A 15,822-nucleotide genomic window follows, 5' to 3' on the forward strand; every position below is an offset into this window, starting at 1 on the left:
GATGAAAATTATCTAAGATTAATGCTTGTAAACTCAGAAGCTGCAGTTTCAGCATTACTGTATTTTCTCTACTTTTCTAAAGCAAACTTTTCCTAGTTATCCCCACCTACCTTAAATATGTTTGGAAAAACTGTGGAAATAAAGGAAACAAGCATAATGAGATTGAAAAAGGATTTGGCAGTGACAATTACTGGGTAAAGTCATTCCCTAACCCATCAAAGGCTCCAATCCAGCAGAAAGTCGTGTCTCAAAAGTAATTCCGTTTGTTCAGCTGTCTTCATGAAACTCTGGTTTATTACTAACGATTTAATTTAAAAGGATCTTAAAACAATAAACCCCATTTCCCCCCCAGCCTGTTAGTAGTACAGCCTAAAAACCAAAGGCCTCAAGTCAGGAACAGTCCCCTGTGATGGGACATGGCAGGGGTTTGGCCGTGGCGGATCTGCCAGGCAGCAGAGGTGCTCCACCAACAGCACGAGCGCGGTGACCGGGAGCAGTGCCAGCCACCGGCACCTGACGTGGCCAAGGGTCACTTCTTTGTCCCCGGGGGACAGAGCCCCCCCGTCCCTCCCCTCAGCGCTCCCCAGCACAGCCCGGTCGCCTTTGCTCACCTGCGGCCGCACGGGCGGGAGTCCGAGTGCCGGCTGCTGCTGCTGCTGCTGCTGCTGCTGCCCCGGCTGCTGCTGCTGCTGCTGCTGCTGCCCCGGCTGCTGCTGCTGCTGCTGTTGCTGCTGCTGCTGCTGCTGCTGCTGCTGCTGCTGCTGCTGCTGCTGCCCCGGCTGCTGCTGCTGCTGATGCTGCTGCTGATGCTGCCCCGCCTGCTGCTGCTGCTGCTGCTGCTGCTGCCCTGGCTGCTGCCCCGCCTGCTGATGCTGCTGCTGCCCCGCCTGCTGCTGCTGCTGATGCTGCTGCTGCCCTGGCTGCTGCCCCGGCTGCTGCTGCTGCTGCCCCGGCTGCTGCTGCCCCGGCTGCTGATGCTGCTGCTGCTGCCCCGGCTGCTGATGCACCTGGGAGAAGGCGGCGGTGACACAACAGGGACAGGCCCCGGGCTGCCCCGGGCCGCCGGGAGCCGGGGATGTGGCACTGACACGTACGTCCAGAGCTCCCTTCTGGCGGCTCCAAAGGCGAGCAATGGATGTCCGCACGCAGGTAAGGCAGGCGGGGCTCTGGAGCTTTAGACTCACAGACACGTGCAAGCGAGTGTGCAACACCCTCACGGCTACCGAGGTGCTCGCACACCCCTGTACCGCCACATCCCCGCACCAGCGCGGCCGAGCGCTCACCTGCAAGAGCCGCTGGTGCCGCGGCTGCTGCTGCCCCTGCCTGCCCGGCTCCGGCGGCACCTGCCCCGAGCCCGGCCCCGCGGCCGAGGCAGCGTCCAGTCCCCCTCCAGCCAGGGAACTGGGCTGCAAAGGCTGATGGCTCAGTCTGATGGGGGAAAAATAATGGATTAAACCTCATTTACAGGCAGAGCACCACAGTCTGCGAGAACTCAACTATAGTTGTGACATCTGACTGCCACAGACTTAAAAGATGCTAGAGTTCACAGGAAGAATGCCTTTCCAAGTATGAATGCTTTGAAAAACATTGCATAATAGAGCTGTGCCATACTATTGCCCAGTGACTGATGTAGGCAATAACATGTTCCTCTGAACAGGAACAGATCCAAGCATTCAGCTCTTGCTTTGCTAGGAAAAGAGGTGGGTTTCTAGAGCTTAAGCAATTCCACTAAAAGGTTCTCCAGCTCAAAACATCTCAGCATTCCAATACTGTAACTGAAAATCAGCCATCACAAGTAGATGCTTCACTTTCTAAACCACTGAAAAACCCTGAAATAAATAGTCCTGTTCTAAAATACTGAAAAATGTTAACTACATCATCAATTTAGCTTAGCTGGTTAGCTCAGCACAGACAAGGCAATCCAGGTTGGCTGCTATATCCCTGATGCAAGGCACCCTGAAGGTTTGCACACCAGGCTGTCAATCAAGTAAAGGCCAAACTTTTCGAAGAGGTGCAAGCAAACCCAAAATTTGGAATACTACTAAGATATCTGGGGTTGCAAGAATTTAGACGTTAAGGGATCGGTAACTATTGCAGCACATACATAATGTTCACAACTCCAAAAATGCTGATTTCATTAAAAAACCCACAGAGATTGAGGGAGAATTGCACAGCTTCAGACATGGCACACCATATTCTGTTTATGACAAAAGAGCTGGACCATTAGTTGGACTGTTTCAGGCTCTTAAAAAAGAAATCTGATTCCAGGCTGTCAATGGAAACTCCTCCACTCTGCCAGCTCTGTAACACTACCTTTGACAGACTTCTACCAAGCTGGTCTTATGCTTTCTTTACTACAGACTCTTTGGCAAACCTGGAGTATTGACTGTTTAGTACCACACACATGCTTGTATAATATGGATCCCACATCTGTGTTTGTAGGGAAATAGGATCCAACAGCCATCTTTAAATGGATTTTTATGTTCTGCAAACACACAGGACAACTGGACAACAAGGTGTGCCAAGATCAACTCAAAATAAAAATTAAATGAGGGGAAAACAGTGGGATATTGTAGAGAAAGGGATATTAATTGCTAATTAGACCCATTAACCTCATTTTGATTAATGAACAACCTTGTCTAGTGGAAGGTGTTCCACGACAGGGGTTGGATCTGGATGGTCTTTAGGGTCCTTTCCAACCCAAACCATTCTGATCCTCTGATTCTATTATGAATACACTTTATTTTAAACCAAGCTTCCCCTCGCTGTCCCCGTGCTCACCGCGGGGCCGGCGCGGGGCCGTAGGACGGCGGGGGCTGCTGGAGGTACCCGGGGTGCTGGCCCTGCCGCAGCCGCTCCATCAGCGCAGGGCCGGGGGCCAGCCCCACGCCAGGGGCCAGCCCCACGCCAGGGGCCAGCCCCACACCGGGCTGCTGCTGCTGCTGCTGCTGCATGGGCAGCGTGCCACTGCACAGGGGGTAGCCGGGGGACAGGCTCTGCAGGAAGGAAAACACAGCACTGACTGCAGCGGGCCCCACGGGAGACAGCCCAGCTGCAGGACAGACAGCGTTTGTCGAGGACAGGGAGCCCGCAGGACAAGGAGCTGCAGTGCTGCCCCACACATCCCCCACACCACCGGGACCCCCTCTGTCTGTGGGGTCAGGCAGCTGATACGCGGTCACACTCACACACACGCATGGTCACACATGGTCACATGTACAGAATGGAACTTACACTGTGCTGCTTTCCCAAGAGGCACTGAGTAGAAGCAGGGCTCTGATCCACAACACCTCTATTTTCCTCCTATCTCCCCAAAATCCCAAGTACCAGAATGATCATGACATAAAAAAGACTTACTGCTATCACCATCTCTGGCTAAATATCTGGCTTAATGCTGAAGTAAGCTTGCCATTCCCAGCATCAAGAAAAACTGGGAAGTGGCCACATTAAAAATGTTCATGAGCTACTGCATGCAGAGACCATAACCATCCCAGGAGGAGGCCTCCTTGGTACCCCAGGCCACATGCAGAGGAGCAGACATGGGGAAGGAGATCTGTCCATCAGCATTTTCATGCAGGTGCTCCACGGGATGAGGCAGTACCTGTGCCTGCTGTAGCCCTGGGTACTGCGGGAGCTGGGACAGGGGCTGAGCCTGGGGAATGAAGACAGCAGCTTGGTCCATTGGCTGCCCCTGCAAGATACAGCACCATCAGATACAACCCCACCCCTGCAGCAAGTCTGGTTCTGGACACAAACCCCACCAAATTGTGTCCTAAAGAGTCATGGAGTGACAACCACTTCCTCCAGGACAGCACCACTGCTCAGTGCTGAACTTCTGCACTGTGTTTACTCACAGGAGGTGGAAGCACTGACCTTTGGTGTCTGACACACTGACACTGCAGCCAGGAGCAGGCAGCCCTCCACTGCAGAGGGCTTGCAGAGACTCTTTAAATGGGGCTTTGCAAAAGATTAGAAAAGAAATAGTCTGGCTGTCTTGGGGCCAGTACATTAAACCACCCAGGAAACTCAGTGAGGCACAATCTCTGATATAACCACCCAGCTGATGGATTTTACTCAGGATACCTGGTTCCCAGCTTCCCCAGGTGCAGCAGGCAAAATGCTGATTGAGTGCTGATGAATTTGAAGGTGACATACAAACACCAGTATGGGCAATGTAAGGAGCTCCAGCTCCAACCAGTGCAGCTGGGAACGTGTTCCATGTCAAGATCAGCAGCCAGCCTTGATTGTCCATCCAAATCACCTCAGTACCTGTGCCCAGTTAAGGGCAAATCATTTAAAGATTTCAACTACAACTGCTGCAGTGCGTTTTGACGCATGACAAAAGAGAAAAGAATTTCACTGTTAGACTTAATTTCATGACAGATTGTGAAAACCTGGCAAATTAGAATGTGCCAGGATACAATCAAACCATGTGTTTCCTGTGTGACTGGGATGCTGCACAGCTGGCCATTTTTAAAACCATTCCACCAAAAAAACCCAGTGACAGGAGCTGGAAGCAGCAATGATCCTTCCCTGCAGCTGCCCAGTTCCCCACAAAAACAAATACAAATCCAAGCCCTCCAACAAAGCCTTTGCCATTCCAGCCAGGATATCTCAACAGAGAAGTATAAATTAAGGTTAAAAGTGACTTTGATAACACACTGCAAGCAGCAGCATCACAACTTAGGCTACAAGCTGGATAAGGATTGGAGAACCCTCCCTGTGTCCCTGCTGCAAACCCAAGTGTGCCTAATTAACTGCAAACAGGGAGATGGATCCCCCATTCTGACATGCCCCCAGTAACACCAGCAATGACTGCACATGTAGGAAATACAGAAATCAGGGTCAATGGCAAAGCCTCTTTGAACACACACTTGGCTTTGCCTTACCAATAAGGGCTTTTAACAGTGTGGCAGTTTCCTTGGGAAAGGACCAAAGTCCTGCGACCAACTCTAGAACAGCTTTGCTAATTATTATCTGGAAAGCTTTCCGGCATGGATATTAGGAATGAAACTTCATAGCATCACTGTTTTTCCCAGAAAAAAACTGAATTCTATGAAAGCCAATGATTTAGTAGGTAAGTGTTAGCTGTTACTGCTTTTGGAAGTAACAAGACCTGATTATTCCCATAATAATATGTCAGCGTAGAACACTCAGCCATGCTCACACAGTCACAGCCTCGGGCACATCCTGCAGCTCCTCTCATCTTCCACAGCAAGAAACACATGAGAAGAGAAAAAAATTGACCAGTGATGCAGCTATTGGAAATACTTGTAGGTGAAAGTCATTCCCTGTGCACCAGTGTATTTGCAGCGTCCCCCATGCAGCTGCTGCGGTCCCGAGTGAGCGGCCCCAAAGCACAGTGTCACTATCAGAAGCAGAGTGCAGCCTGAGTGGTGAAAGGAATGCATGTTTGGGTGAAAGGAAAGTAAAGCGAAGGTCATGGTCTCTGAGTGGTTACCATTATGTTGTCAAAGCCATCCTGAAGGGATACAGCAGAACTACAGACATCCTGCGGGAAAAGGACAGGCAAGAATATAGCAACAGCACAAGGAGCACGGACGATTCAGCTTGGGGGTTTTACTGGGGCTGTGCAGCACCGTTACAGAGCTCACCTGGACGGGCTCAGAGAATGCTGGAACATGGGAAAAATAAAGGGACTAAGACACCAAATGAAGTTTAAAGGCAGTTTGCCCTGGTTAGCCAATATTTGGGGAATTATTGCAACGTAATTATCAGCTGGCTCCCCACTGCAAGCCAGGCAGGGAACACAGCCCCCGCACAATGCAAACCCCCTGTGCTGCTCCTCAGGCTGAGGGGTTGGACAAACCTGCTGGAGAGCCCGTGCCTGTGCCTGCTGCCGCAGGAGCTGCTGCTGCTCTTGCTGCAGGAGCTTCATCTGGAGCAGCTGCTGCTGAGGGAGGATCCCGTGGATCGAGGGTGGCTGCACCACCAAGCCCGAGCGCCGCTGCAGCAGGTTGGACAGGGCTTGCTTCGTGTTGCTTGGCACAAAGGAGCCTGTTGGGTCCAGCCTGGAACCACCTGAAAACCACCCAAAACAAAAATGCATCTTCTGCCTTCCCTACGAGTGCTAGCAGTACAGAGCACTGCGAACCCATCAGCTCCACATAATGATGATAAATGCATCTCTGCAGAGGCACAGTCCAGATTAAACCTGATTTCTGACCTGAAAATAAATGGGCAAAGTAACTTCGAAGACTGCTGCTTGTAAATGAGAATGGAAAAAGCTCAAAGACTGCTGGCTGCTGTATGTTCCATGTCACATAAAGCACCTCGCTACTACTGCTGAACCAAAGTCACATGTCAGATCAAAAGCCTGATATGAACACCTTAATATGTCAAGCCCATTTTATGAGATGGCAGCAGTTTATGCACTCTCTGCAATTTGATAAAAGCCATGTATCTCTCTGTCAGACTTAAAAAGGTAATCTTTATACGTTTGTTTTCAAAAGCAGCATTCCCTTAAACTTTTTAGCCACTCTCTGGTATATTCTGAAGACTTTACACAGTTATAATACAGATTAATTGTATTTGGAGCTTCAGAAATAAATATTTAACATTTATAACTGGAACCAAACTTTTAAACTTCTGCTTGGAGAAGTCACAATAATGTTTCAAACCATCACAAAGTGCTGCCCTCTGGAGCCAGTAAATCGCTGTGAAATTGCAATTCACTAACTGGAAGAGAGAAGACAATCCTACAGAAAATTAAGCACATATCAGAAATGCTGAAAAAATGTGAGCCTGTGGATTCATTACATCTAGCAGATGGCAAATCACCCACCATGAGTCTTGGTATGAATGAAAGAGGAAATAATCCAAAGGGTCTTTGTTCCTTTAATTGTCCCTTTCTCCCTTCACTCCTCACTGAAGCCCACCAGCTCTCTGACACTGCCACCACAGGAGCTCGTTCTGGTTTATCCACCCAAAAAGCTCAACACCTCAACAGAGACAGAGATACAACTGAGAGCAGAAAAGCCCTTTGAGAACCCACAGCTGACAAAGGAACCAACCAAATGGCGCAGGCAGACACAGCCCACGTCAGAGAGAGAAACAGGATGTGGTCACAAGTCCCCAGGCTGTGCCCTCCCAGCTGACCTACCTGGGGCGAGGGGCTGGCTCTGCAGGAAGAAGCTGGGCTGTGGAGGGGGCCCCCCCAGGCTGTACCCCCACAGTGCCAGGGGGGCTGCGTGAGCCAGCGGGGACGGCAGCGGGGGGTAGGCGGGAGGCACTCTGTATAAGCTGGCCTGTGCATATTCCTAAAATACACAGCAAAAGGAAATGTTAATGACATTCATACCTTACTAACTTGTAAATAATGCCCATTTTCCTACTGAATTATTAAAAGACAGAGACAGGTCCTGGTTGTTGGCAATGATGTAAACTCCACGTGGCAATTCCCACTGACAGCTCCAGGCACATCCCAGCCTCAAGAGCAGCTACCTTCTCCAGGCCATGGTCAGGTGGAGTACAAGGACAGCTCAAACTGTCAGGATATAAGTAACATGAAGAACTCCACTGAAACATCAAAAAGGCCAGAAAATCATCTTAAAATTACAGCTACTTAAACCATACCATATGGGCAATCCAGCTGGATGCTGCGGGAATACCAGCACATCCACACCAGGGCTGGCCACACTGGTCCAGGCATGTTTTCAAACTGCTCTAAGTGACTATTCAGCTCAGGAATCCACAGCCCCAACCCCAGTAAAAGGGAAAGTGTCTCAGACACCAGACCAAACTGCACAGCAGGACAGTTTATCTGTATGAAAGAGACTTTTCCAAACTGGTTTCCATTTGAATGAGACCTGGGTTTAAACCAACATGTTTGGTCTCAACATAATGTGAACAGGAATCATTTCAGAAACTGGCACATGCAGTTTGCTACCTCAAACAAGAGGAAGCACATACAGAACCTGCGTAACAGTCAGCAAGATCCACTCTGGTGCATTTCACACAGTGTGTAAGGTCCTGAGCTCAGCACGTTCCTCCACACTGAGGAATTTCTGCTTGACAGAAATCCACCCTCCTCCTGGCCATCTCCATTCCCTCCCTTCGCTTGGGACTCCCTCCTCCAGGTGCAGAACCATTTCCAAAGGCAGCACCACACACACCACCAGGAGCTTTGGGGAGGTATTTCAGCTTCTGTGCGGGCACCAACCACTTACCTCAGCCCTGGAGCTCGACTTTGACTTCCGCTTCCTGCCCTTTGCCTTCTTCTCATCATCTGTGGCATGCTTTCCCTGATCTGAGAGCTCTCCCAGCTTTCTTTCTGGTTCCTGAGACACAGGTGAGGTGGGCTCTTCCTCCTCCTCCTCTGGAGGAAGGGGCAAGGGCTCGAGGTAGTAGCTCCGTGGTTTGGGTTTGGGGTGTGTGTGGCACAGCAGCAGATGCTGCTGCTCCTCGTATTTGATCACTTTCCTGTCAACACGAACAGTCCCAAACCATGCCCAGGAGAGAGGGGCAGGATTTTTGTGACCTTCAAATAAGTCCCAAGGGGACACCTTTTGTTTGGTTGACACCTGAAGACCCTGTTTCAGAATCAAGGGGAAGTCAGGAGTTAAGGAAGCTGAACAATACACTTGCTTTTGTACATCACTGTTTGAGTCAGGAAAAAACAGTAAGGATGTTTCCCCTCCACAAAATGCACCAAATGCACACCAGCGGGATTTTCTCTTGTGTGCAAGGCTGCCACTAAAGAAAAGCAATTCTATTTTTATAGTAGCATTTGCTTATAGACATGCTAAAAGTCTCAAGTGCCATTGATATATCATACATGGCAGAAAAGACAAATATCTATCAAAAACTGCTGATCTGAGAATAAAAGTCTACATCTCTTGCTAAAAGTTTACACATTCAAATAAGGGGAGGAAGCCTAAGCACTGTATCACCAAAACACACCTACCCCTTCTGCAGAATGAAAAGCTCTATACCCAAACTATCCCTCTCTTTTAAATAAATTCACATTAAAAAATTATCCAGGGACGGAGCATTCACAGTTTCTCTGGGCAACCAGTCCTAGGGCCTAATCACCCTCCTTCCCAATATCCCCTCTATCCCTGCCCTCCCCTGTCCTGTCCCTCTGGGCTCTTGTTCAAAGCCCCTCTCCAGCTCTCCTGGAGAAAAACAAACGCTTTTGGTGCCAAACACTGTCATTTGCAGCTGTTTTTAAAGGTGTTATTTGCCAACTTGTTATTCGGGTGCCGGCAGCACTGCCCACAAAAAGCCCACCTGTGCAAGGGACCACAGTGCTGGGGCTGCAGCTTTTGTGGGGACTGAGAGGGCACGAGCAGCTCTGTCAGGGCTCCTACAATCCTGCCCAGGAGCACCTGCACTGCACAGGCTGTGCCTGTCCGCCTGCAGTCCCACACTTCAAACTCATGGCAAAAGTGAGATGAAAGCCAAACATTTGCTCTTGCCTGTTTCTTATCAATGGAGTCAAAGCCTGCGATTTTGTTGCCCTTGGTGTCGATGAGGGACCCCGTGGGCTCGCAGGCCACGATGTCACACGAGAGCCGGGGCAGCGGCAGCAGCTGCCGGACCTTGTCGATGCTCTCGGAGCGCTTGTCCCCCAGCTCCTTCTGGGGAGCAAAGACACCCGTCAGCCAGACACAGACACAGATGGGGACAGAACACACACGACTTTCACTATTAGAAAACATCCACTTTCTGCATGAATCATTTCCTTTTTTTTTAAGTACTTTTACTAAATTTAAGCAAGTGGCTTTGCAAGGTTTTTGGGTTTTTCTCTTTGTTTAGAGAACACAAGTTTTCTTTTCATCTCTTCTTTAAATGCAACATAGAAAGTACATAATACAAATTTAGTGTCCCAAATATGAATAAAAGTAACTAAGTGTCTTGCAGGGTTCCCAATTTTAATTGAATATGAAGAAAATCCTAGGAATCTCTTCCCACACCCACATTCCTGTATTTTTATTTTCTTCTATTTCTCCTTGTTACCACTAGGAATGTTCCAGTCTCTCCTTTTTTTCCAAGAGGCCTCCCCAGACACTAGGAATGACAGGATTAGAAGATGAGCACAGAAAGCAATTCAAAGGAAATGCTGAAAATGACATTCATGACACTTACTTTTAATTTCTTCACTAAATTCATGTAAGCCCTTTTGTTCTCCTCAGGTCCTCCTTGGGAGGCGTTTGACAGGTCCGAGGCGAGCGTCCCATTGATGAGGACCCCCAGCATATCCAGCACGGTTGTGAACAATTCACTGGGAGTAAAGACAAGTGTTACCCTGGGGAACTATGACTGCCAGGAGATCCAGAGATCTGATTCATGACAGAGGCCCCAAAGGCAGCTCGTCAGCACAAACTGCCCACAGAGTCAGTAAGAATTACAGAGTCCAGCTTGGGAAAATGCTCAGCTGAGAAGGAGTGTTAATAAAGGCTCCAGTGCTTTCCCAAATGGAGGTGCCCCCACCCCCCAGGCCAGCAGAGAACCCCTAAGTCCCACTCAAGCAGTAACAGGATAGAAAAGGTAACAACTACATGCATGCAACCTAAGCTTAAAGCTCTAAGGACACGAACTGGCTGTTTGAACAGAGCAGACATACTTGTTGGTCTGCAGATCCACAGTCCCTGAGGTGATGATCTGGAGGAGCAGAAGGGCCCAGTCTGTGGTCCACTGGGTGCTCCTCTGCACCGTGTCAAACATGCCCCCCACCTGCAAAACAGCACACAGGTAGCAGGGCTCTGCACACCTGAGCAGCACACAGCCCTTGGCTCCCCTGGCACAGGGATCACTTAGGAATAAAATAGTTATCCAGTCCCCTGGGAGCTGGATACTTGGAGCTGCTCGCTCCTTACCACCTCTTCCCAAGCAGCTGCTGCATCTTTTCATAACATCAGGATAACCACAAGTTTTGTTACCAGGTTGAGACGCAGTTGCAGGGCTTCATGCATCATCTGCCTGGCTTTGACATCGTCCTGGTACCGTTCTTCTCTCCAGTTACTGAGGATCTAAGAGAAAGCATTGGACTAAGGTTGTTTTCTTCCTCTCGTGTTCTCCCTCTAAGTATTTGTGGCCCTTTAGCTATAAGGAATCATAAAAGACTATTGACCTCTTTATCCTTCTCGTTATTTAAGGCTTAGAACAGACTAAGAAAACCGATGGGAAGAAAAGGCTAACTTGTAAAGAGCTGATGATCTGCTGTCATTTGTGTGACTGCATCTTCCTGTTGCAGGAAAAACCCAACCAGCTTTGTTATGCATTTCTTAGCAATATTGCTTGAATCACACTATTTCACCACCAGTGAGTCAATAAATCTCTTGCACTGGATGCAGCTTCCCAACAGGAGCTGGTGGGATCTCCAGATGAGAAATGACAGAAACTCAAGGAAGCTGGACCAGCTGCAAATCAGGGGACAACCCACACAATGAAATGAAAACCCAAGTGGCAGAAACTAGCGGAAAAAACCATCAAAAGAATTAATTTCCCTGGGATGTGGAGCTGTGTCACAGCTGGACCTGAGCTGAGGGGCAATATGGGAAATAACGGCCCCACAGGTACCAATTCCCACTGTCACAGCAGCTCACAGAAACTACACTGGGAGAAAAGAGGCATGACCCCCTGCTCTGGGCACTGGATATGCTCAGTCTGAAGGAGCTGCTGGAGGCTGGAGCAGGAGTGGGTGGGAGCAGGAAGTTGTGAGCAGAGGCTGTGAGTAAGCACGAGAGACCCAAAGGAGAGCTGCAGGCAGGGGCCAGTCTGGGGCCAGGAATGTTGCTTTTTACAATATGCAAAACTCTTAATCTGTGCCAGCTGGAGAGGGTGCTGTTTTTTCCTAAAGAAGGACAGTTTTAAACTTATAAAAACTTTCCAGGATCAAGCAAGGGACTGGGAAGACATGCTCTCAGGACTAACACCTTTATTGTTTTTCCTAGAAAGAACTGAAATCAGACTCCAGTTCATTACATCTCTCTGTAATAAATTTAGGAGAAAAGATGCATTCACACTCAAAAGAGGAGCAAACACCTCCCCATTTTCCCCTCCTGGGACTGCTCCTTTTGGCACACCGCTGTAATTTTTCTGGGTTTACACCACGATATACACATAGAACTGCTGACACACACACACACCTGACCAAGGGTGCTCATGGTTCTGTGCCTGTCTTACCTGAGTAACTTGATTCTGCAGGGATGTGAGGAGCCCTTCCCTTTGCTCATCCTGACCCTTAAGGCAAGTGAGTACCAGTGACAGGAAAGGCTGCTGGCTCAGCAGGGACATGCTTTAGGAGAAGCAAGCACAGCACTTCATTAGTAAAGTTATTTTGGTACTTCCCATCCTCACTCCCTTCCTTGTTTTGTCTACACTTTTTCCCTTAAGTGGCACTGCTGCATCTGTTTCTGTTTTAGTCAATTAAAGCCTTGGCAGAGGCATTAAGGACCATTCTCCCGGGAAGGCAGAGTCCCAGCCAGCCCAGCTGCACGAGTTGTTACTGAGATCCCCCAGCTCAGGGGGGTCCTGAGGGAGCAAGAACTGCCCACACACCTGAAGGCCTGGCCCAGGAGCACAGCAGGCTATTTCAAGACTACTTTGACTAACCAGGGATGTCATTTTGGTGGCGATAAGACAGCTAAAGTTTCTAATCCATGTTAGCGGTCTGAAGTAAGTCCCAAGGAAATTTCCCCTAAAGGCTCTGATTAGAACAAAAGCTGCCTGACTCACTCTAAAATTCCAGCAGGGACTTAATTCAATAGAATGTCTAGCTATACTAGACCCCAACAAAGTACAAAAACATTTCAGTCACTGTGGAAGAATATTTTACTGAAGAAAAATCAATAACCATTATGTAATTAAAATTCTCACACTTTTGGAGCTGGAGATGAGCTTAAGCTGAATTCCCAACAGGAAGCAAGTGACATGACAATGGTGGGACCTTAACAGCAAGCAAAATCTCCTACAGCCACGCAAGGGAAGAGACAACAAGTGCTCTAACTGTTCCTTTAAATCTCTAACATTTCCCATCACCAAGCTGCAAAATAGCCCCTGGCAGGTGGGTTACAAAGCTGCCACATTTCTTCCTCTGAAACCAATGGTATTTTGTCAGACCAAATAACACCTGAACCCTCTCCGGGGTTGATAACGTTTTGTGAGGCCAAAATCCAGTCCTCAGTAAACTCCTCCTTCACAAACACCGTTCAGCTCTGTGTGCAGGGGCTCCCCAACGTCATACCTCTTTTGTTTCTGTCTATCTCTCTCCTTCTTAGAAGATGACCCCAAGTGCTGCCCTTTCTCCAGCTCCTCTCCTGCAGCTTTCAAGACCCTACCTTGAACTGAGGTAGGCAGTTTTGCAATCAGGGGGGCCACCAGCCACACTCCTTGCCGCTCAGAGGAACTAGGAGCAGAAAAAACTTACTTCAGCCAAAGTACCCATGCAGTTTTGTAACCAGTTTTAACTGTTACAAGACTGAGCTGCCTCAGTAAAGCAATGACACAACACCTTTGGAGTCACGAGTGAGGACTGAGCAGTCACAATTTCTCATGTGCAGAAAGTTCAAGAATAGCAACTACATTTATTGTTAATCAAAAGTAAATAGAAGGAACCTTCAGATAACTATTTCTGTACATTCCTAGTTCAAGTGCAAAACAGTTTAGGCAATCTACACACAATTAAGCATCATGTCGGCTAAAAGAATTAAAAATGTGCTACGAAAAATACCTTAGGAACGTCTTTTTACCATTCTGTCTTGTATTACTTGTGTCAGAATTTCCAACAGAGTGTGGACTGAAGAGGCCTATACCAGAGTTAGAAGAGTTATTGTTTAGCTCAGCGGATTGCTGAAACACCTCTATTGTCGCCTTTGCGATATTATCCAACAAGCTGTTCATTTCAGCCACAGACCCAGAACCCTACAGTGAAACACAAGTACACTAGCACATTCACGGCATGTTTGCTCAGGGACTATGTTAAAAGTTAACATACTTTTTTGCATTAAATATTTAAATCAGAAAGTTTGAAAACTAACACTTACAGGGTCCTTCATGCACTGTTTGATCATAAGCTGCAGCTCCAACCACGACTGTCGTAGAGTCCACTGGTCTAAGTTCTAGGGGAGAATTGACAGTGCAAATGGTAATTGTTAATAATATTAACATTAAAGTCAACCCTTTACAGGTCTGAAGAAAATAAATAGATTTCATACTTTAAATCATCACGTGCAAAAACCTCATGTTACAAGCAGATCATCACAATCACTGATCTTTTTAATAGTTAATGGCATGCCAAACTATCAGACCGCAGAAGAACATATGTGCACTTCCACACCTTTCAGCTGACACTGCTCCTCAGTACTTTTAACCATGCAGCAGGGGAACCTTGCTCAGCAGCACCACCAGGGACACTGAACAAGGGTGACGGGAGCTGTTACCTGGTGCCTTACCTGCAGGATGCGCCTGATGTGCTGTCGCTGAGGGTTCTCACCCTCGGTGCACTCTTTAATGCCATGGGGATAACAGATAAGTTGAAGTAGTTTCTGTGCTTGTTTGTTTGAGAGAACAGGATCCAAAATAAGATCTTTGTCTGTGCACAGCCTCTCAGGTTCTTTCAAACAGTGCTCTCCAACCCACTCCTGTAAGGAGTCACATGACAGATTCACCAGAGAGTTTTGAAGCAATGCTAACTTTTTGGTAAGCTGAGATATAGGTAGGAAAAGCTCCTCAGTTCTGAGAGAGTGCAGGGGAGGTTAATGACTAACTAAAGCATTTTTTAACCCAAATAACTTACTACTCCAAATTGTCCAAATCAGGAAACTTAAACAGAACACAAATACTGACACACTTCAGCACTCATTTTGCACCAAAATATATGTTTTTCAAATGTAATAACACCCTTTCTCCAAAAGAGGCAAGAGGAACAGTTTTAGGGTGTTACCTGCTGGCAGATCGTTCTGAGCACGTATCTCGCATACTCGCTCAGACTGGCAGTTTCAATGGAAACAGCTTTTCCACAGGATTTCAAAGTGTGAGAGGAACCCCAGATTTCCTCCTCACTGAGCTCATCCAAGAAGCCTCTGACACGGAACTCTTCACTCTTCAAGGAGCCAACATTGTTGCTGCCAATTTCAGCGTCACCTGGGGGGCAGAAGCACAGGGTGAACTCCCAGCCTGGCCCCGGCTCCGAGCAGGGACGGACGCCTTGGGGCACGGGACAGCTGGGGAGTGGAGCTGCACTGAGGCCATCACGTCCAAAAGGGCAGCACTGACTGACTGGGCATCACCAAAGTACTGTCCTCCAGCTTTATGTTGCAAAGCATCTTTTTAATGGGTATTTCAGAAGCAGGAAAAGGTTTACACAAATCAAACACAACTAAAGCCGCCACCTGCTCAGCTGGAAAAGGTGACTGAAAGGAATTGCTTTGGCAAATAAGGAACAGTTGAGTTAATCACTCTTCTCAGATGCACTTTTTCCAAGTCCTATCTCTCACTTTGATTTGTTAACATTCTGTAGTTCAAGAGATAAGTTTGACCAGTGGCCCCTCAGCCACTGAGTGACCCCTCAGTCTTACTATGAGCCCACACCTTTATCCAGGAAGGATGAGAGGAAAGAACCTGGCCAGGAGATAATACAATGAAGAGAGTGGCACATCCCAGAATGCTCTGATAAAACTGGAGCTGTTTCCTCAGCATGGAACTGCAAAAGCCACCATTTATCTGATGCTTTTCTTCAGCAAAGCAAGTAAAAATTTTGAATTGCTAATGGAGGGTGCCAACAAGGTGAACTTGTGCCAAACCAAAGACAGTTACTTGTTTGGAAAACAACACTCACCATTTGTGGAGAGCTGCTCA

General features: G+C 48.1%; 1 protein-coding gene across 1 annotated transcript in view; it reads right to left on the reverse strand.

Annotated features, from left to right (window-relative positions):
* The window catches only part of MED12L (mediator complex subunit 12L), a 101,930-nt gene that overhangs the window by 2,042 nt on the left and 84,066 nt on the right, over window positions 1–15,822 (reverse strand). The window contains exons 26-42 of the mRNA XM_069023875.1: window positions 14,909–15,108; window positions 14,418–14,606; window positions 14,010–14,084; window positions 13,697–13,887; window positions 13,211–13,372; window positions 12,151–12,262; window positions 10,905–10,994; window positions 10,589–10,698; window positions 10,111–10,246; window positions 9,441–9,602; window positions 8,190–8,552; window positions 7,124–7,280; window positions 5,831–6,042; window positions 3,487–3,691; window positions 2,782–3,052; window positions 810–1,428; window positions 111–130 (exon numbers count right to left, since the gene is read on the reverse strand). Of these exons, the coding sequence (XP_068879976.1) occupies window positions 111–130; window positions 810–1,428; window positions 2,782–3,052; window positions 3,487–3,691; window positions 5,831–6,042; window positions 7,124–7,280; window positions 8,190–8,552; window positions 9,441–9,602; window positions 10,111–10,246; window positions 10,589–10,698; window positions 10,905–10,994; window positions 12,151–12,262; window positions 13,211–13,372; window positions 13,697–13,887; window positions 14,010–14,084; window positions 14,418–14,606; window positions 14,909–15,108 (3,274 nt within the window). The remainder of the gene's footprint in view (window positions 1–110; window positions 131–809; window positions 1,429–2,781; window positions 3,053–3,486; window positions 3,692–5,830; window positions 6,043–7,123; window positions 7,281–8,189; window positions 8,553–9,440; window positions 9,603–10,110; window positions 10,247–10,588; window positions 10,699–10,904; window positions 10,995–12,150; window positions 12,263–13,210; window positions 13,373–13,696; window positions 13,888–14,009; window positions 14,085–14,417; window positions 14,607–14,908; window positions 15,109–15,822) is intronic.

Source organism: Aphelocoma coerulescens, chromosome 9, assembly GCF_041296385.1.
Source record: "Aphelocoma coerulescens isolate FSJ_1873_10779 chromosome 9, UR_Acoe_1.0, whole genome shotgun sequence".
NCBI lineage: Eukaryota > Metazoa > Chordata > Aves > Passeriformes > Corvidae > Aphelocoma > Aphelocoma coerulescens.